This window comes from Carassius carassius, chromosome 44 (assembly GCF_963082965.1).
Source record: "Carassius carassius chromosome 44, fCarCar2.1, whole genome shotgun sequence".
Lineage (NCBI taxonomy): Eukaryota > Metazoa > Chordata > Actinopteri > Cypriniformes > Cyprinidae > Carassius > Carassius carassius.
In genome coordinates, this window is record NC_081798.1 from 495,703 (window position 1) to 519,036 (window position 23,334).

The 23,334-nt window shown below is 33.7% G+C and overlaps 1 protein-coding gene across 1 annotated transcript; it reads right to left on the reverse strand.

Moving 5' to 3' along the window:
• Positions 1 to 237: 237 nt before the first annotated feature.
• Positions 238 to 8,596, reverse strand: si:dkey-93h22.8 (uncharacterized protein LOC449943 homolog; the record flags this gene model as incomplete). Its single annotated transcript, XM_059537276.1, has 10 exons — positions 238 to 407; positions 1,354 to 1,505; positions 2,535 to 2,656; positions 2,732 to 2,798; positions 2,868 to 3,032; positions 3,276 to 3,762; positions 4,044 to 4,094; positions 5,091 to 5,973; positions 7,873 to 7,956; positions 8,330 to 8,596. Coding segments are annotated over 10 exons (2,433 nt in total), but the record flags the coding sequence as incomplete, so codon positions are not given.
• Between the last annotated feature and the right edge of the window lie 14,738 nt (positions 8,597 to 23,334).

Genomic DNA, 23,334 nt, shown 5'->3' on the forward strand with positions numbered 1-23,334 from the left:
ATAATGATGATTTCATCCTTAAATGCCATTTCATTCTTATGTACAACATTTAATGAGGAAAAAGTAGGGTTTTAAGTGTCAAGTAAGAAAGAGATGAAGGCAAAGCCAGTTTAGTGAAGTCCAACAGAACAATAAACAACAACAAAACAGCTTTTCCAGATCAAGCTCAAGCGCAGCTCTTCTGTGCAGCATGTGATTGTCCATTATTCCCGGATAGAGCTTCACTTGGACTTAACCCAGAATGTGAACCAGCTAAATTGGTCGTTTAAGCTGGTCAGTGGTGAAATCAGCATCTCTGATTCTTGAACATCTCATCTTCCGTCCTCTCTGAGCTTGATTCAGCAGCGTGTCGAAGTCGAACGGCTCACATCGGCTCCTGGATGTTGGAGCCACATCTCGATTGGAATCTAAAGGACAGAATAAGAAATAAACCAAAACATCCTGATGTTTAGAATGCATTACACAAATCATTAACAGTAGGGCTCCAGGATTGGTGAAAAAAAACTAATTGTGATTTTTCTAATAAAAAATTTGAAATTTGTGATTTTTTATATATATATATATATATATATATATATATCCCAAAACAATATATTTTAATATAGCTATAAATATAGTTTAGTAGATTTTAATTTAATGCCATGTCAGCATCAAAGGCTATTTTTATGGCAAAAAAATACAATATAGCTATAAAATAATCATTTATTATTATTACTACTAGTAAATAAAAACTAATTACTAAATAGATCAAATAAGAAATATTAGTATTGTAATATTTAAAAACAAAACAAAAGAGTATTTAAAAATATTATTTCTATTTATTTTATAGTACAGTAGTTACTTCAAAGTACAATACTGCTACTCATGTCATAATCTTTTAATTTTTCAAATGTTAAACGCAGATGTAATTATTACTATTAAAAACTAAAATGACTAAAAATAATAATAATAATATTACACTGTATAATAAAAATGTAATATTTAGGGAAAATATATAATAATGATAAACTGTAAATTTTCTATCATTATTCCTATTTATTGTTGTACTAATTTTAATAATTTTTAGACGTTAAACCATTGATTATTATTATTACTACCACTTAAAACAAATATATATATATATATATATATATATAAATAGTTAAATATTTTTTTATATAGTATATTAATATAAATAAAAAAACACAAAAAAACATGTTGCGTTTAAGGTTTTATTTCAATTAATCATGCAGCTTTAAGTCAATGTGCCTTCACTTCGTTATGCTTAACAGACAATGCAACCTCCTCACATCAGCTGAAAAGACCAGCACTACAGAATAAGTAAATTAATATGAAATCGTTCAGGAGACCAACCTAAATCTGCATAGTTGGATGTGCAAAACTGTCGTCTGCCGCCGAAGCAGATGTCGAAGGGCAGCTCGTCTGGACGCCTCAGTTTACTGCCGTTCTCAATAGCAGCGTAAGCATCGTCTGTGCTGTGATACGTGATGAAGCCGTAGTTGTCTCTACGAGGAGAGAATAACACACTGAGAAAATATATCAGCTCAGATTACAGAAGGCCAAGCTGAAGCTCAAACACTTGTTTTCTGAAACGGATGTAACGATTACCGGTTTAACGATAAATCATGATGAAATTCCACACGGTTAGTATTTCAGTTTTATATTTTACTTATCATTAAATAATGAGTATGTAAAATAGTGCACTACTAAATGAAGACGTAAAAAAGAAACTATTGTAATATTTCGCTGTGGAAAAAAAACTCTTACTCTGTTATTTAATATATTATTACTACTATTATTAATACTACCTAAAAACAAAAATTACTAAATGAAAACAATATAAAAAAAAATAATATTGTAGTATTTCATTGTAAAATAAAACTGAATGTTTAAGAAAAATAATACTTATATTTTACACTACAACAGTTAAATGATTAATTTAATTAAATTTGTTCATTTTAAAACATTAAACCATCAGTTATTATTATTACTAATAAAACCAAATTTTTAAGAAAAATTAAAAATGTTTACACTGCAACAGCTAAATTATAATATTACCATTTATATTTTAATGTGTATATATTTATTTGTTCATTTTAAAACATTAAACCATCAATTATTTTTACTACTATTAAATAAAAACATAAAAATGACTCAAACTACAACTCAATTAATAAATAAAAATAAGAAATATTAATATTGTAGTATTTCGCTATAAAATAAAACCAAATATTTAAGAAAAATAATTATATTTTACACTACAACAGCTAAATTATAATTTTAAAATTTATATTTTAATGTGTGTATATACATATTAATTTGTTCATTTTAAAACATTAAACCATCAATTATTATTATTATTATTATTATTATTATTATTATTACTACTACAAAAAAAAAAAAAACTTAAAAATAACTCAAAAACTATTTAAATTAATAAATAAAAATAATAAATATTAATATGGTCAAATAAAAAAAGAATTGAGTATTTAAGAAAGAGCTCTTCTTCCAGTAGTGATTTGTGTAAATCTCACCCGTGACTCCTGAGATGCACCGTGCAGTCCTCCACCGTCCCGAACAGAGAGAATCGATCTCTGAGGTCCGACGGAGACGTGCTTCCACGGATTCCTCCCACATACACCACCCTCCGCTCCTCCTGGAGATCAAACACGTCATCACACACACACACACACACACACACAAAAAGCCAGACATTCGCTGGTCCACTCACGATGGCGTTCTGCTGCTGGAGTTTACGAGCCTCCTCGTGTCTGCGGTTGAGCTCCTTCTGTCTGCGACTGAGAACAACCACTGATTTAGACTCACAATCACCAGCAGACGAATCCCTCTGCTGCGTTCACACTCACCTCGTCCATCTGCAGTGAGACTCAGGCGAGCGCGAACCTGAACGAGAGCGGTGTGACGATTCGGATCGTGATCTAGATCCACGCTTGCGAGGAGGAGAACGAGAAGACGAGCGTGAACTGGAGCGCGAGGAGGAACTGCTTCCTGAACGCCTCCTGGGCCTGTACCTAAAGCCACAGACGTTATTAAATAATAGGGATGGCTTATCACGATCATTTCTGGTATTCACTGCGATAACGATATCACTAGCTATGTGTCCATCCATCTATTTAAATGTGCGTTTTTGGAATATCGTATTTAGTTTTTGAGCGATACGAAAAAAAAAAAAAAAATCACTAAATGACTTGAATAGCTCTATTAAAAAAATAAATAAATAAAAATAAAAAAAAAACATTTCAGCGACTATTTACCTTTTTCTGGGTGGCGACCGAGACCTGGAACGAGAAGATGATGATGAAGAACACGAGGAGCACGACCTCGAGCTGGAGCGCCGGTATCTGTCATCATAGCCCCGCCTCTTCAGCCTCCCGCGGTCCAATGGGCTCAGAGAGCCGGAGATGTGCAAGCCCCGCCCCCTCAGAGACTCCGCCTCCTGGAACGCCTCCATCCTGCAGGGGGAGCTGTCAGGAGACAGCAGCACTGAACCAGACAGAGCGTCAGTGTGCGCTAAAGACGTCTCTCTGCTCTGAATCCCACAGTAGTCGTGGTCCAGGAACGCTCGAGTGGGATTCACCGCTGGAGAGGAGCTGGGAAGTGATGGTTTGGAGTGAGTTTTACTGGGCGGCAGTGGGCGAGGTTCGATTATCTGGATGGGTTTGCTGGATTCATGTTTGGTCCCTTTGAGCGACGCCGGGGGCCTCCAGATCTGATGTGGAGGTGTGGCGGGTGGAGTCAGTCCTGGAGGATAAACAAAATAAGTACTAAGAGTTTAATAATTCTGCTTTAATAACACTGGGACCGTGTTGGTCTCTGACTGCATTAAATCTGAGACAATATCATCTTCTGTCCCGAGGAGACAAATCAATTCAATCTGAAAGCAAGAGGCAAGATAAGCTTTTATGGACTGAAATGATTCAATGCTGATAAAGCACCCTGTTCTTATCTGATCTGATGTAAATGAGCTGATAGTGTCTTGATAATTACACGCGATCATAAACCGACCTGCATTTATCATTTACCTTGCGTCTCGAACTGCTCCAGAAGGCTGGTCAGATCAGCGGCTTCAATCCCTGCAAAACACACACCGCATTAAACACTTTCACACTTTTATTTTAGGATCACGAATATACTACTGTACTTTTTACAGAAATCATTTGAACCCCCCCCCCCCCCCTTATTTTAATTTTTAAGTTTTAGTAATCTTGTTGTTTTTGTCAGTTTAATATATATATATATATATATATATATTTTTTTTTTACAATGTTTGTATGTAGCTTTTGTTTAGTTTTTACACACACACACACACACACACACATATATATATTTATATAATTATTCTGTAAACATTGTTTTTATATTTGCTTTTAATTTTAGCTAAACCTTTTAAGAGTATTATTATTTTATATTATTTTATTTTATTTGAGTCTATTTAGTTTCTCTGATAGTTTTTCTTAATGTTTTAAATTAATAGTTTTTTATATTTATATATTTTATTTTTTTATTTATTTTTAATTATTTTTATTTCCGTTTTATTTTTAGTTATTTTACTACATCAAACAGATAGATTTATTTAGTTACTATTCATATTCTTTTAAATTTTCTTTATTATGTTCCTTGTCATTTTTATTGGTGTATATATATATATATTTTATATTTGTTTTTAATTTTAGCTAAACCTTTAAAAATAATTTATTCTATATGTTTTACATTTGAGTCTATTTAGTTTTTATTAAAAAATATATATTTATATATAATAGTTTCTGTTATTTCAAAAATTTCCGTTTTGTTATTATACATTTTTTTATTTCAGTTATGGTTATAGTTGTTTTATTACATCAAATAAAACTAAATGAAAACCCAGTTCAACTTGATTAAGCTTTGGCAACCAACCGAAACAAAATAAATACTTTTTAATATTTTATTGTATTTCAGTTAATGCTCATTTAGTTCCAAGGAACGAAATACAATATTTTTGTATGGGTTCAGTTTACAAAAACAGCCTTGCCTTGAAAGCATTTTAATTGATTATTGTATTTAAACCTATTTAAACCAGACGTTCTGCTCACCGATTGCTCCACACGTCGTCTGCTTCTGTCTCCTTTCTGAAGCTTCGGGTTCGTCCTCAGAGACTCGAACCTCTTCACAAGAAACACATGCATCTGGTTCTGAGGCTGAGATTATGGGCTGTCGTGTGGGTTTCAAGGGCACTAAAACCGGGTTTGGAGGGTCGATGCAAAGACCTACAGCCTTCCTTGCATCTTTCCGAGAGAGACGAGAGATTCCCAGCGGCTGGGATTGAGGTGTGTGTGGATCCAGCTTCGGCAGGATCGGAGGAAGCTCCTTGGGAAGCTCGTGAAGCGAAGGCCATTTGGTTCGAAAGTCCATTGGTTTCTCCTCCAGAGCTGGCTTCTTCTGTCTGAGGAGACGGTACTGGTCTAGACTGAGCGCTTTGGGCTTCTGAGGGGAAGTGATGTCAGAGTAAATCTCATCATCGTCTGGAGGAATCTCGTGAACGCAGATTAAGTTTAATGCAAAAGTCACTGTTTTCTTCACTCGTAAAGCATCGCTGGTTTTGACTAAAGCGCTGCGTTTAGGTGTCGTCTTATCGGTTTGGTCTGAAGATGTGGCATTTTGTTTCTGTGCATTTGGACTCAAGGCTTCTGATTGGTCCAGAATGTTCTCGTCCTGTTCCTCGTAACCTTCTACATCAACAAACTCCTCCTCTTCCTGCTCCGCAGACACACGCCTCTCTTTCTCCAGGTGTGTCCTGATGCAGTACGGATGCATGTGTCTCACTAAATCTGCAAGGACTTCCTGACAGTCTTGTAGGAATATCGGCTGGGATTCGATCCGGAAGGTTCTCAGGGATCGGCTCTTGTGATGTAAAATCTTAGTCTGGGTCGCTAAAATCCGACGGGGTCTCAACTGTCTGTCTGACATCACGACCTCCTGAAGAAGAGAAGAAATAAAACACACAAACATTGAGACACAACTAGAGGTTTGAGGGGTTTATTTGTTTTACTGTCATTATTTTTGACTTGGAAGTCTGGTTCAGAAATCCTGAAGATTTATATTTAAACACTGTTTTTTTTTTTTTTTAGTTTGTTTCTGTAAATGCTTTATTTTAAGTAACAACATTGATTATACAACAATGACTGTAACCTTGCTTTGAAAACATTTTAATTAAATTATTTAATTTACATTAAATATATATACATACATATACAGTACAGACCAAAAGTTTAGAAACATTACTATTTTTAATGTTTTTGAAAGAAGTTTCTTCTGCTCATCAAGCCTGCATTTATTTTATCAAAAATACAGAAAAAACAGTAATATTGTGATATATTATTACAACTTAAAATAATAGTTTTCTATTTGAATATACTTTAAAATAATAATTTATTCCTGTGATGCAAAGCTGAATTTTCAGCATCATTCCTCCAGCTTCAGTGTCACACATCAGTCGATCACATGATCATTTAGAAATCATTCTAATATTCTGATTTATTATGAGTGTTGGAAACAGTTCTGCTGTCTCATATATTTGATCAATAAAAGGTTAAAAACAACTGCATTTATTAAAAAAAAAAAAAAAACTTCTAATAATATATATTCTAATAATGTATTTTCTTTATCACTTTTTATCAATTTAACACATCCTTGCTGAATAAAAGTATTGATTTTATTTTAAAAAAAGAAAGAAAAAACAATTACTGACCCCAAATTACTGACCAGTAGTGTATATTGTTATTACTAAATATTTATATTTTAAAAACATAGCTTCTTTTTTTTTTTTACTTTTTATTCATCAAAGTATCCTAAAAAAGTATCACATGTTCTGAACAAATATTAAGCAGCAGAACTGTTTCCAACTTTGATAATGAATCATCATATTAGAATGATTTCTAAAGGATCATGTGATAATGATCCTAAAAATTCAGCTTTGCATCACAGAAATAAATGATCATTTAAAGTATAATACATTTAAAAACTATTATTTTAAGTTGTAATAATATATCACAATATTACTGTTTTTTCTGTATTTTTGATCAAATAAATGCAGGCTTGATGAGCAGAAGAAACTTCTTTCAAAAACATTAAAAATAGTAATGTTTCCAAACTTTTGGCCTGTACTGTGTTTATATATATATATATATATATATATATATATATATATATACACTTTGAGAATGTTTGTGCACAAAATAATATAGTTTTAAAAGTAATTATGTGCAACAGAAAAACCAGGGTAAAATACATATAATATGAATTATATATTTTACGTAATAAAAAATTTTTACATGTCATGTGAAAATTAGATATTAAAAATGTTAATGTTTTCTTGTAAATTGATTAAATATTTAATAAAATTAAAATAATGTGTGATGAAGCATATATATATATTTTATATATATAAAATATTAAACATTTCCATTTTCAGATTTTTGTTACAAAACAATCTTATAAAAGTAGTTATGTATAAAACTAGCAAAAGATTTATTTTATTATTATTATAGAAAATTAATAAAAGTACCGAATGTGAAAATTATTGATTAAATATTTTTTCTAGCTATTTTATTCTCTCTTCTTGTACATAATTTAAAATAGTATATTTCATAACAATACTTTATAAATCACTAAATAAAACTACTTTATTATTACTTATTCATTAAGTGATTTTTTTAATTCCTAGTTAGCACTATTTTACTAGTTACTAGTTTTAAACAACTGGCCAATTAATCGGTTATCGGTTAGTTTTTTTCTGCTAACACAACTGAACAACAGTGTGATTTAGAGAAATTTCTGGTTTGACTTCTTCTATCATCAGCTGGGAGTGAAACTTACTCTTCCTGACGTCTTTACAGCTGCTTGTGGAGAGGTTTTGGGCCGATCCGGTGACGACTGCTTCAAATAAAGCAGATTCCTGAGCTGTGATGGAAACACGTTTGACAAAAGTAAATAACTAAACAAGTTTATGTTTTTTTTGCAACACTAAACAATAGGGATGTAACAATATCAAAATCTCACGATACGATAATATCGCGATATGATGTCCATGATACAATATTTATTGTGTTATTTAAAAAAAAAAAAAAAAAGACATGAAGAATTGGAAAAAATGAAAATGTTGTACATTTTAAAGTAAATTCCTCTATATAATGCACTTTCAGTGTTTGAAATTGGATGCTTCACACCACTTGGCCAATAAATGTTGATTCATTGATTGTGACCGCAATAGTTTATCGCAATAACGATATTGATGATATTGTAACTAAATCAAGTTCTGTCCATGTGGACTAACCGTGTGATCCGAACTCTTCTGAGCCGAGAAGATGTCTGCGTCCGGCAGCGTGTCGAATGGCGACAGTGTCTCGACGTCCACGCTGTCCAACATCTCGGTCAGAGCGGACAGCAGCGACGCCTCGCTCTCCACGCTCTCCGTCAGCCTCTTCTCCTGAAACATGGATAAAATGGACGGATCCAGACTTCCATGAAGAGCATCCGAGATCCTTCCGACATCCAGCTCAAAGACGGGAACATCGCGTTTCACAAATTCGACCTGTGGATAAAACAAATCATACAACCCAGGTTACAAAATTACACTTCCTTAATGTATTTAAAGTGCAGACTAATTTTGTACTTAATATACTAAAAGTTATTCTTTAGTACTTCTTAAGTGTTCAACTAAGTGTACTCAACTGTGCTATTTTGGGACATTATGAATATGGACTAAAATGTGCTTTTGACATACTATTTCTGTATTTAATCACTACTTGTAGTACACTTGTAAAGATGGTTCAATTGGTAATTAAATACAGAAATAGTATGTTAAAAGCACATTTTAGTCCATATTCATAATGTCCCAAAATAGCACAGTTGAGTACACTTAATTATACACTTAAGAAGTACTAAATTATCACTTTTAGTATATTGAGTACAAAATTAGTGCGCGAAAATATAGCACTTCAAGTACATTATGGAAACATACTTTTTTGACCTTGAAAACAACGTCTGGCCTTTATATTCCAGTGAAGTCAAAGCTGTAAATTCATTATGATAAGGAATTACAACAGTCCTACAATCTGTGAACTTAAGTCGTATTTCCTGTAACTACAGCACAGAACTTTACTGAATACAGTCTGTTAAAAATGACATTGCTTAATATAATTAAAATTATTTTACCCTGTAAATAATTACAATTATTTTTGCACCTAAATACGCCATCATACTGCCCTTAGAAAATGTTATCATAGTAACTACAGTCAAAATATCGTAGTAACTACAGGAAATGGTTTAATACTGAAAGCTTCTTACATTTGGATTTCTAATTTTACAGAAGTAACAAATGAATATAACATTAACGAAATGTATTTTATTATTTGAAATTAATAGTTTCAATAGAAATAATTACAAGAAAATACAGTATGAATTTTAAAACTTTCTATCAAATTCTGTAAACTTTCAGTACATTAGGTTTTATGCAAAATGTAGATTTTTTTTATCAAATATTTATTCTACTCTGCATTTCAATAATACAATTGTTTACATAATTCCCATTGGTTTTCAGAAGTAAAATGTTTTCAAAAAACATTTTTGAAACAAACATTGACAAAAATATACTATAAAATGTCACATTTATTTCTCATTTTAAGTACTAAATAACTAAAATTATATAATTTAAAATGTATTAAAAATATATATTAAATTGTATATACCCAGACTATAATTATTGAAATTTTCTGAACTATATGATATTATTGATATTTTGTGTACTACTTACATGATAGGTAAAAATTGATAGCCTGAATGCTTTGGATAAAAGCGTCTGCTAAATGCATAAATTTAATTTAATTTAATTTATATAGTAAAAATTTATTTAATTTTTATATATGAAGAGTTTATATGAAGAGTTTGTTTGTCATCGATTTAAAAAAATCATATTTTTTATTGTTTTCATTGTGTTTTATTGCATTAGCTGTATTTTTTTTTACCTAACTGCAGTTTAATTGAGATTAATTGGTATGCACAATTAAAAAACATGGTTATGAAAATGGTTAAAAACTGGGTTATCTGTTTTTGCAAATTAACTTTTCATATTTTATTTTATTTACTATTTTACAGTAAAAACAATAAATGAAGAAATATGACGTTGACAATTATTTGATTTTCTTAAGTATTAAGTGTCAGTCTGACGTGCTCGCGTACGTGCTTGCGTCAGACACCTCAGCGTCATTTGAGCTGCGCAAGCGTTAACTGACAGAGGGGATAAGCTTCAGTTATAATTAATGGTTCATTAATTCATGTATTTAAATATGAACACGAGCAGAATACTCTTTTCAGTCATTCATTTAATGGCGTTTCATACTGATTGAGTACAGAAGCTGTCATAAACATGCAGCGATATTATTTAAAGTATATTTTAGTTTATTATACCATATCCATACACCAAATGCCGGTGTACAATCATTTATACAGTTTAAAACCTAAAATTGGTGATCAAGATTCTCAATCGAACACTTAAAAGGCATTGATCGACAAACTTAACCACGTTTGAGCCGTTAAGAAGATCTCAAAAGCGCATTTCTCGAGGTTTATAACGCGTGTATAACTTCACATCCGCCTTGAGCATGCGCTGGCGTCCACGTGTTCACGCGCGGAGCGTCGTTTCTACACATGATAATCGTGACAGCGTCTTTATATAAACACCTGCAGATAAACAACAGGATCATGTACAAGACCTGAGAGTCCTGGTGCGCTTGTGCGGCGGTAAAGTCCGTCAAATCACACTTTAAATCCTTCAGTTTCACGCCATGCGGCGCCGCCATTTTAATATACGTAGAGCGGGCTGCGCGCGAGGCGCCGGCTGAGTCACGTGACGCGGAGGTTCCCGGGAAAATGACAGCTCGCCTCGAATACGTTTATAAAAACCTTTGTTGCAGTTGCCAAGCAACAACTTCCAACGGCCGGCCCAATGATTTTACCTCAGATCTGTTTTACGGTATTCTAAATTAATACTATTGTTTATATTTTATTTGATTTCTGTAATTAGGATGACGGAATCGAGTGGCATCTAGTGGACGATTTTGTCAGGTATAAATCTATCGATAACGATTTATTAATTTTCTCTCAAGTCTCGTTGCTTTCATTTCATTAAGTTAGTTAGGAGCCAAATGACGTATTATTTATTTAAAAAGTTAAATACTATTTTCTTCAACTCTACATTTCAATAATATATCTCTTAACATGAGTCACATAATAATCAATATTTCTGTATTGTTGTCTAGTGAAGTATCAAGATAACGTCACATTTATCTGAGAAGAAATGTGTATAAAGACGTATTTAGTCTCGTTTTCACATGTTTTAACTTGTGTTATTATTCTTAAATAAAACTAAAAGCATAAAAAAAACATTTTCATTAACTTGGGGTGAACATTGACTGAAATAAAAATAAACTTAAACTTAATGAAAAATTATTATAAAATGTAGTTAATAAAAAATAAAAAATTTAGTAACATATTTTCTTATTTAGTTTATATAATTTATAATGAAAACCGAATATATTAAAATAAAATCTAATTCAAAGTATTAACAAAAACAATAATTGTAATGTCAATTTTACTAAAAAAAAAATGTTTTTTAATTGTGATTTGTTTCATTATGTATTGCTAAAGGTTAATATTAAATATATATTAGTGAATACTGGATATCTAATGTTCATCTCTCCCATTTTTACATTATATTTTCTTATAAAATCACTAATAAATTAATAGCACTGTTAAATGTATGTTTATGAATATGCATTTTTATTATTATAATGCCTAAATTACATGTGTAGATTTTAAAACATTTGATTTTGTTTTTTAGTGTTTTATTTTTGTATTTATTTAGACAAAATAGGATAACTATTGGTCATGCAAATAGATAAAGTGCATTAAAATAAAAACTTAAATGTGTATTTTGGATATTTTGGTTAAAAATGTAAAATTGACCAGTGCATAAACAACAACAACAAGAGCAGTGTTTTGGCCTGTAGTGTCTTATCTTAATTCCAGTAAAGTGCATTATAGTACGTCACATTAAACTCTTCTCAAAGAACAAGAAAAGTCCAGAGCATTATTTCCAGGTGTTCTGCTGTTAATTCCTCCTCTCTCTCTCTCTCTCTCTCTCTCTCTCTCTCTTCCTCTTCCCTCGTTTCCCGTTTCAGTGGCCTCTCAGAATTTGGCAGGAGACCTTAAAAACCTCTCTAATGAAACCTAGAAGAAAGAAAACACACACACACACACACACACACTTTACATTTCCTTATATAATAAATAATAATATAATAAACTAATATATGTAATATATACTAATATATAGGGTCTAAATCTAAACCTTGAGAAAATCATCTTTAAAGTTGTTCAAATGGATTCTTAGCAATGCATATTACTAATCAAAAATGAAGTTTTGATATATTTACGGTAGGAAGTTTACTAAATATCTTCATGAACATGATCTTTACTTATTATCCTAATGATTTTTGGCATGAAAGAGAAATTAATAATTTTGACTCATTCAATGTATTGTCTATTTCTACAAATATACGTCTGTGACACTGATAACTGCTTCTGTGCTGCAGGGACACGTGTATATAATTCTTACTTTAAAGAAAGAAACTCAACAGGTTTGGAACAACTTGAGGGTGAGTAAAAATGCTAGAATGTTCATTTTTCACTTTAAAATATGTGTTTTTCATCATATCATTTGACGTGTGTATGTGTGTGTGTGTGTGTGTGTGTATTTGTGTGTTTTGGTCAGCAGAAAGCCTCAGTCTTTAACCTGACACCCCATCAGCCATTGGCAGGAGAACACCAGCGCTAAAAGCTGCTCCATCATGTGTGGAGTCGCAATCATCTGATCCCAGATCAGAGAGAGAGAGAGAGAGAGAGAGAGAGAGAACACACATGTTAAAGGAAACAGTCTTCATACTCACTGTTAGAGATTAACGTGTGCGCAGAGAAACCTGACAGAGCGACACAGGAGAGACAACCAGCTTCACAGCTGTAGAGGTACAGGATCTCTCTCTCTCTCTCACACACACACACACACACACACACACACACACATTACTAGATACTTAATGCCAAGTTTACATAGAATCCGTGTATGTGACACTCAGAATAAGGTCAGTAATATCTCCAGATGAACTCTTCCTGGACTGAAGCAGCTCAGCTTTACTTGATTCTCCATCAATCATGTTTTAGAGTCTCAAATCTGATCCTCAGGATCTTTTGAGGAGCGTTTGTCTCCAGAAGCTTTACTTTCTCTGTTCCTCAGCGGAGGAATGATCTTACTAGAGACACACCTGAAATACAATCCAGTCCTTCACATATTTTCCTCATTCCTTCGCTTAGTTTCCTCAACTAAGCTTGAGTTGGGAAGCTTATGAAATGTATTTTATTAACTGTAGCATGTGCAAAATCTAATTTTTGAGTGGAAAAGATATATATTGTAGTCTAATTAAATGTACCATTATTCTTCTATAGTCTTATATTATTATGTGATTTAGTCACACATCGAAGAAAAGGTGGCTTTTCAAAAAAAGAGTGAAACTCTGACCAAATCTCATTTCTGGATGATTTGATATTTTATAATAGTGATTTTATAATTGATATCTTATAACTTCAAAGTATAAATGAAAAGTATGAATGAGTGACTAATAAGCCAGTAAGTGCTCCTCTGCTGCCATCTACAGGTTATAATGGTGATTTGATGTATTTTTTGGTATATTCGGTATAGTATATTTTGGTCATCCGTTAAAAATAACATTCAAATTAGATCATTTAGAAGCTTTAAAGTGCTGGAAACAGTGTGAAATGCTTGTAAGTCATTGAAAAGAGCTTGGATTTATCTCTCAAAGGCAGAGGTGGGTAGAGTACCCAAAAACTGTACTCAAGTAAAAGTAAAAGTACTTCTAGAAATATTTACTCAAGTAAAAGTAAAAGTACTAGTCTTGAATAGTTACTTGAGTAAGAGTAAAAGAGTATCGGATAAAAAATCTACTCAAGTAGTTAGTTACTAGTTACTTTGGGTCATATATACTGAGCCTATTTTTATTTAGATATATAGATAAAATGTATGTAATGTATGTGTGTGTGTATAAATGTATATATTTCATCAGCCTTTACTCCAATTTATGTAATTTATTATAAAACCCTGTCTGTTTACTTAAGTAACAGATATAGGTGTCATGCCATAACATATTTTTAATACGACTGACTTTATATTAAATGTGAATTTAACATTGAAAGTTAATGTGATTTAAATATTGCTACTAATCTTTCATTGTTCAGAAAAAGAGCAAATAACATTTACATTATTAAAGATCATTTTCACTGACAGTCTAGATTTCAATCACTCGCAGAAACTCCCATTAAAATCACTGAAACTGTTAACACTGTGAAATCAATATCTTAATTAAAGATTCGTACACACATCTGCACTTTGTTGTTTCTGCGAGAGAATTCGCCAGAAAGAGGTATTCAGTCAGCGAGCGAGTGAAGGAAGCACCGGCATTTTAGCGATGACTCATCTGAACGCCTCTGATTGGCCAATGCTTTAATAAGCTCAAAAGAATCATGTGTGATTGGTTATAATGCGCAGCGCTGTATAAACGCATCTATCTCTGGCTCAGCGCCAGCAAGCAATCGCAGATCTGAATTTAGCAGCTGATGATATGTATTAAAATTAATAAAATCTTAATCGGCTATTTTTTGTCTTTTGGAAGCTGCATTCAACTTGACTCCCCTCTGTTATAAGCCACACACGTACAACAAACTAATGTCACAGTGGTATCGTGTACTGTAATCGAATGTAGCCCAAGTTATTACCTGTTAAACAGTAGACAGCACACGCGGTGTTCATCTAATAAGGATCTCCATCGCTAGCAAATAATAACCTTTGCAGATTTCAATTCAGTGCAGTTCCATAGCCACGTTTTCAACGCTCTTTCTGTTCTTAAACGTTACAACTCCGAGTGAACCGCTTCAGACGCTCAGCGCGTGCGGCAGGGAACTGAACGACTCATTCAAACTGATTCATGAACCAATTCACTCGTTTGCCAATTGGTTTGATCAAGCCTTTGAACAATTGACTCAAAAGAATGAATCATTCGCGAATGGGCATCGCTCATTGCTCAGAGAAAAGTAGACGGCGCGTTTGGAATAAACTGAAGCATTATAACATTTATTGCATTAAGATAAAGTAACGAGAGGAGCGTCGCCCACAGTAACGAAGTAAAATTACAGATTTTTCCCCAAAAACTTACTCAAGTAAGAGTATAAAGTACCCATCTTTAAATATACTCCGAAAAGTATTTGTTACCCCAAAAAATTACTCAAGTAAATGTAACGAAGTAAATGTAACTCGTTACTACCCACCTCTGCTCAAAGGTTATATTGAGCTGATTTACATTGCCATAATGATGGTTTTGGATTGTCTTCATTTTGTGAAAGATATTGGTAGCAGGAAATTAATAAGATCAAACGAATTATGAATTGGGGACTGCAAGGTAGTGTTTAGAGAAATTTTTTGAGAAAAAATTTACAAAACAATTAAATAAAAAAGTAATTTAAAAAAATCAAGAACAAAAAGATAAAAAAGAAAAATAAACAATAAAAACAAAATTGTATAAATAATTTTTATAAATTGATAGAAATAAAACAAATACATAAAATTTTTTGAAAAATATTTAAATAAAAGAATATATAAATTATTATATAATAAAGAGGAATTAAATAAGTTGTATAATTAAAAATTAATATAAAGACATTAATATAAACGTAAAAATTATAAGGTAAATTAAGCTAATAAATAATAAGAATTAGTAATAAATATGCTAAATTAAATTTGGATAAGTAAATAAATAAATTACAAATTAAATAATAAAAATTGCAAATTAAATTAAATAATGGTAACAAAAAAAAAATCATGAATGATTTAAAAATATAATAAATAAAAGCAAATGCATGGAAATACAGTTAAAATACATAAATGAATACATAGCTAACAGTAACTTAATAGAAGCAATGTATTTTCCCAATAGTATTTTAGACATATCTTTAATATATTTTTTCACAGTATGATCAGATGAAACTATATAGATGCCTTGTACTTTTTTATTTTGTGACGATGATTGTATTTGGGGTCTATAGCATCGAAAAGCCCTGAACTAGACGATTAATTCGATGCTTCTTAATAATGGTGATATAAACAGTGATCCGCATGCCTTTGAGCTGGAAACTGATTAAACACAAATGAGACTTATATTGAACTACATAAGCTAAAGAAGCTCAGTCCAGCGCACGAGATCACGTGTGTCTCTCTCTCTGTCTCTGCTCTCATTCCTTTGTGCTGGTTCTTTCTTTAACCTCTCTCTCTCTCTGTGTGTGTGTGTGTGTGTGTGTCCATGTGAGCAGCAGCAGGAGAATCTCTTCGCCTCTGTTCCAGCGTTCGGCTCCAGCGACGGGGATGTGAGAAGATGTCGGTGGGAGGCTGTGCGTGTCCCGGTAAGCTCCAGGCTTTCTCTGCAGGGACACATGGACAGGTTAGATGTGCACAAACATGGCTGCCCGTCTCCTGACGTCTGACTTTAGCAAGACGCTGCTTTTCATCTGCACGAACAGCTGGTTTGTGTTGCAGACATGTGAGAGGTTTTCTCCTCCAGGGTGCGTCGTTCGTGACCTAAATCTCAGAGTTGGGAGGTTTGTTTTGTTAAACGGCAGATCTGGGGCTTTTATGGCTGAAATGAAGGGATAAGTGAGAGGTTTGTGGAGTGGCTTGATTTGAGGGTAAAGGTCAGGTCGTTTTAGACTCGACCCCTGCTGTGTGACGCCCACACACACACACACACACACGACATCAGACACGCTTTCTGTCACATCTCATCCTGCAGATGCAGACATGTCTATCATAGAAATCAACAAGTGTTCACATGATGCATTTAATAACATAAACATTGATAGAAAATAGTTCAGATTTAATTTAATCTTAGGAACTTTCTCAGTATTTTCATGTTTTTGTAGTAGTTTAACAGCATGGTAATGTCAAACTGTTGTATATCATATGTATAACACAATGCATTTAATAACAAAAAAAGTTTAACAAATATATATTTGCACGTTTTATTCGTTTATTAACATGCTAATGTCAAGCTATTATATGCATGTTATATATTATAATAAAAAGCATTTAATATATAAAAATATTGACTAAATAATTTGAATCAAAAGAAAAAAAAGTATTTGATCCATTATGTTCATGCTGTAATTAGTTAATCACCATGATAATGTCCAGCTACATTTTCAGTTGTTCACATCTAATTATGTGCTTGTTTATTAACTTATCACCTTGATTATGTCAAACTACTAAATACTATTTTAGATGTAATGCTAAAAACATTCATAGAAAATAGTTCAAATCTAATAAAACATTAAGTATTTCATCCAATGTTTGTTTATTTATTAGCTTACTAAAATAACATCAAACTATTGTCAAACTAGTTATATATAAAATGTATTCAGTACCAAAAGCTAATTAAAATTGACTATTTTTCCCAATATTTTAATTTGCTTATTAGCTTATCAGTAATATATTCAAATCATTGTCAAACTATTATATATTTTATATATATATATATATATATATATATATATATTAGGGCTGGACGATTAATCGAAAAATATTCATAACCTCTAACCGACGTAATTTCCCCATGTCGGTTATTTCGGGTTTTTAATCCTGTTAACACTTCCCCCTTAAAAGCATACTAGCGTGTGTGTAGTCACATGACTCTGTCCCGTCCAATCAGTGGCATAAAAGCAAAACACGGAGGTGAACGCCGGTTCAGCACATACTGATGGCGCGCGAGCGGTGATTTTGCGTCTTCACTAAACTTTGTCAGTTGTATTGTTTTATGGTTTGGACATTCAAGCCATTAGATGATCAGATGTGTATTATTATATCGAGCTCCCATGTCCGCGCAGCTGCATTGTGGCACGAACACTCATATAAACAGTAGCTGTGAAGATCACGCGTACAGAGGAACACAGAAACTAGTGGCCAGCGCTGTCCTGTAAAGTAGCTTAGAATCTCAAAACTTATTATAGCATGTTTGTGTGTAGCGCACATGAAGCACAAGCGCGTGCACAGAGAGCAGCGGTCGGCGCTCGCGCTGCGGGTCCCGGTTTGTGTCCGTTCTCGGACTGTTCTGTGTATTTTAACTGTAGAAAAGGTTGTTCCGAGTCGAAACTACGATACAGAAAACTAACGTTACATCAGTTTATCATCATAAACGCAGCCGTTTTTGTCTTACGTGAACATAAACAGATGAGAAAGAAAACACACACGTGCAGTATTTCTGCTTAAAGAGACAACAGCCTAATAATCGCGCTGCCTGTCATTAATGTTAATCAAAGAACAAAAGAAATTCATTCACTGGTCTTGACTGAATATATTTAATAACTTTACTTGATTAATCTTTATTTTATTTATAAAAAGAAAACTATGCAGTGTTTTTACACTTTTAATTACAGTTTCTGTACCTGAAATTTAGTTTAGTTGTATTTATTTATGATATTGCTTATTGATTTGTTTGTTCCTTTCTTATTACTGAGCTATCTTATTACTTGTCTTTAACACTTTCATATTTGAAATTTATATTAATCTAGTTGTTTTTGCTATGGTATTTTTTTTCCTCTTGCAGTGTTTTGTAGGCTGCTGATGTTTGCTCATGTTATTCAGCCGCAACAGAATGCTTTGTAAAAATGTTTGACATCTAAATGTTTGACTTAATTTTTTTTATATTGGATTTTTTATCTTATTGGAATCGAAACTAGGAATCGATACGAATCGGAATCGATAAAATTCTTAACGATACCCAATCCTAGTAAGAAATGTTGAGAACACAGATAAAATAACTGCTGATAGTCAATCATATTTACAGTACAAACCTTGTCTGTGAACTATGAGGGCAAAAAACAATGTAACAAAATAATCGTTCATTAATCGTAATCGAGGTAAAATGTTCAATTAATCGAGGTTTTGATTTTAGGCCATAATCGTCCAGCCCTAATATATATATACATACATAGACATATATAACATAATGCATTTACTACCAAAATCCTCATAGATAGAAAATAGTTAAAATCTTTTATATTTAGTTTATCAAACGACTATATATGTTACATAATGTAAAACTTAATACTTAAAACTGAAAATATTTTAAATCTAATTAAAATGAAAGTATTTTGCCCAATATTTGGTTAAACATGATGAAAGTGTTATTTAAAGCTGATTAGACTGGAACTCTTTCTCAGGGTTGTGTCTCGCTGCTCTTCGTGAAAGATAAACATTTCCATCTTTCCAGGGAATGTGTGTGATCCGGTCTCGTGTCTCCTGTGTTTACAGCGTGATGTAGACTTTACCAAGAATTCAATTCGCTTCACAAGCACGTGAATAAAGTGGCTGTAGATACAAGCATCTGTCAGTCTGTGTGTGTGTGTATTGATTGGTGTGAGGATGCAGATTGATTTGTGGCTCCGTAACTTCATGGACTGTTAAGTTTCTGTTTTGTGATTGAGCAGAAGCTCAGATTGTGTCTCTGGACTTGTTTTGAAGTGGAAGTGAAAGTGATACAGCCAAGTATGGTGACCCATACTCGGAATTCATTTAACCCATCCAAAGTGCACACACACACACACACACACACACACACACACACACACACTGTGAACACACACCCGGGGCAGTGGGCAGCCATTTATGCTGCGGCGCCCGGGGAGCAGTTGGGGGTTCGATGCCTTGCTCAAGGGCACCTAAGTCGTGGTATTGAAGGTGGAGAGAGAACTGTACATGCACTCCCCCCACCCACAATTCCTGCCGGCCCGGGACTCGAACTCACAACCTTTCGATTGCAAGTCCGACTCTCTAACCATTAGGCCACGACTTCCCACAAGGGGACAGCTGTTTCTGCTCGGTTTCGAACCGAGGACCTTTCGCGAACGTGATGAGCACTACACTACAGAAACTACACATTTTGTGGGGAATACACGTGATCCTGTGTGTTTGACTGGAGAACTGTACACAGGAAGAGCTCTGATCTCTGATATCAGCAGGTTTGAGTTTGATTCAGGGCTAGTGTGTAGTAAACATCATCACAGCTGCATAAAACCCCTCGTGTCTATGAGATGACCTTGTGTGTGTTTACATTCCCCCGTGTGTGTGTGTGTGTGTGTGAGAGACAGAGAGAGAGCGTGTGTGTGTGTTTGAGGGGTGTGTGTGTGTGTATGAGAGAGAGTGTGTGTGTGTGTGTGTGTGTATGAGAGAGAGTGTGTGTGTGCGCGTGTGTGTGTGTGAATGAGAGAGAGTGTGTGTGTGCGCGTGTGTGTGTGTGTGTGTGCGCGCGTGTGTGAGTGTGAGTGAGGGGTGTGTGTGTGTGTGTGTGTGTGTGAGGGGTGTGTGTGTGTATGAGAGAGAGAGAGTGTGTGTGTGTGTATGAGAGAGTGTGTGTGTGTGTGTGTGTGTGCGTGCGTGTGTGTGCGTGTGTGTGAGGGGTGTGTGTGTGTGTGTATGAGAGAGAGAGTGTGTGTGTGTGCGTGTGCGTGTGGGTGCGTGTCTGCGTGTCTGCGTGTGTGAGTGTGGGGTGTGTGTGAGTGAGGGGTGTGTGTGTGAGTGTGAGTGAGGGGTGAGTGTGTGTGTGTGTGTGTGTGTGAGTGTGAGTGAGGGGTGTGTGAGTGTGGGGTGTGTGTGTGTGAGTGAGGGGTGAGTGTGTGTGTGTGTGTGTGTGTGTGTGTGTGTGTGTGTGTGTGTGTGTGTGTGTGTGTGAGAGTGTGAGTGAGGGGTGTGTGTGTGTGTGTGTGTGTGTGTGTGTGAGTGTGAGTGAGGGGTGTGTGTGTGTGTGTGTGTGTGTGAGTGTGAGTGAGGGGTGTGTGTGTGTGTGTGTGTATTCATGTATTTGTATTGTTTTGTCTTGTGAGCGACAGTAAGGCGGTGTTGTAATGTCTGGTTCCCGTCAGACTCTCATCACTAGACGTCGTCTGTCAGTAAGCAGACTCTGAAGGGTGTGTGTGCTGTGATCACTGAGTGTGTCTCCTGAGACTCTGCTAGCGCCTCCAGCTCGCTGCAGCCTGATACAAACGCTGTGATCAGCACTTTACAGCAGCACTGATTTACTGCTTAACGCCACAGAAATACAGCAGCCCCGAGGGAGACCTGTCAATCATCCCAGAGACACGCCCACCTCTTTGTGTCAGAAGGGGGAGGAGGGGCCTGACGCCAGAGCTGTGAATCCAGGGTCACTTCTGTTCATTACATCTGTGAATCAGTGTGTGCAGAGGTGCATTATGGGTCACATTCTCACTGCTTAAAGGGAATAGGTGCAATAGTCACTAAATTTGCAAATGAATAATCTTTAAGGACACATTTATTGTTTATATTCATGGATCAGTCACTTCAATAAGAATCAATGTTTTTTCTAATGAGTTCAAAACGTCCGCACACAGATTTCACTGTGGGTTTAAGATGGTCATGTTCAGTAACCATGCGCATGTAAAACCTGGAAATATGAAGAACGATAAATTTTTTAAATTGTGTAAATTTTTTAATTTTCTAGAAATAGTTTTTGTGGAAGCCTGTTTTCGACATCAAAGAGCCAAGTACAAAATATGTGTGTAAATATATAAATGTAAAAACACCTATATACCTATATTTGCAATTTAATTCATTGAAATAAATTCAAATGCATGATTTCAAAGGTTTTTTTAAGTTATAAAAGAAATATTAAATAACTATAAATGCCGTTTTTTTAAATGGTGCCATATATAAAATATATAAATATATAAAATAATTTTTTTATACATATCCAGGGATCAGGGATCACAATTATAAAATAAATGATTTAGTTTTTGAGTGCAATTTGAAAAAAAAATGTCTTTATCTAGTGATCACTTTATTTAGCATCAGTAAAAGAAAAAGGAAAACAAAACTGAGATGAGGAAAAAAAAATGATTTGCAATATGTTCAATTTGCTTTAAAAAATATATATATATTATTCAAATATTCTTCTTCTTCACATTTCTGTGAATGATTCCCCCTATATTTGCATGATCACACATGTCTGGAGACGTTTGCATTGGTTGTAAAGTGCTGTGTATAAGGACAGTCTGTCAGCTGCAGGGCAGGCTTCAGGGCAGCAGGGGCTTTGCATTAGCGGCTGTTATCAAGCCTGTGACAGATGTATACTCTTGACTTCCTGTTGACTGAGGAACACAGAGGGGTCAGATAGTCCTCAGCCTTCCCCCATCACTGTAACTACACCCTTCAGCCGAAAGCCTGTCCTGCAGAGATACTCAGATCACACACGTGTGTTTACTGTAGAGAGCATGAGCAGCCAACTCCACACACTCGGTGAGAATGAGCTTATTCACTGTTTTAGGCTTTGATTACTTGGTTTTGTGCAAGGTTTGGCTTAATATCAATTTCATATTTTAAAGTACTTCATTGGCATGATCGTGTTTGCAATATTATCAGAGCGTTGTACACAAAACAAGTAATGACAAAAAAAAAAGTGCAATATAACAATAAATATAAAATGGTGTTAATGTTAGGTACGAAGTAATTCATAAAAATAAGAAAAAAATATATAAATTGATTAAATAATTATAAATGTATAATTATATTAAAATAAATAATTATAAGAAAAAAACTATATATTAATTATTTTTAATTATAAAAAATATATCTATAATTAAATAATAAATTAAAAAATAATGCAAGAAAACATTATTATTTATATATTTAATTAAAAAATAATAAATGACAAATAACATAATAAATAATATCTAAAGTAATGTGTAAACGTGTTTGAATGGTAATAAATTAAATATTATATAATTAAACATAATACAATTAATTGCTTATATGAAATGGGTCAGAATTGATTCTTTGGCATTCCCAGCAGTATAATTGTCATTTATCAGCAGCTCAGTCGAAGAGCGTCAGACTATGAACAGAACTAATGCAGTTGAGATGTTTGTGTGTGTGTCACTGAATCATTGATTTGCTTTGACAGGCTTGAGTATATGCTAATCTCCTCAGAAGTCTGCATTATGGGGGTATTAATAGCTGACTGAGTTAAAATGAATGTTTTTTTTAAAGACCTTTGCATGTGAACACTGCATTTAACACCTGTAAACTGATAATAATGTAAGCTGCTGTGTGTGATTGTAAGTCATGATTTATTTCTTTATCGGTCGATATGTGAAGTG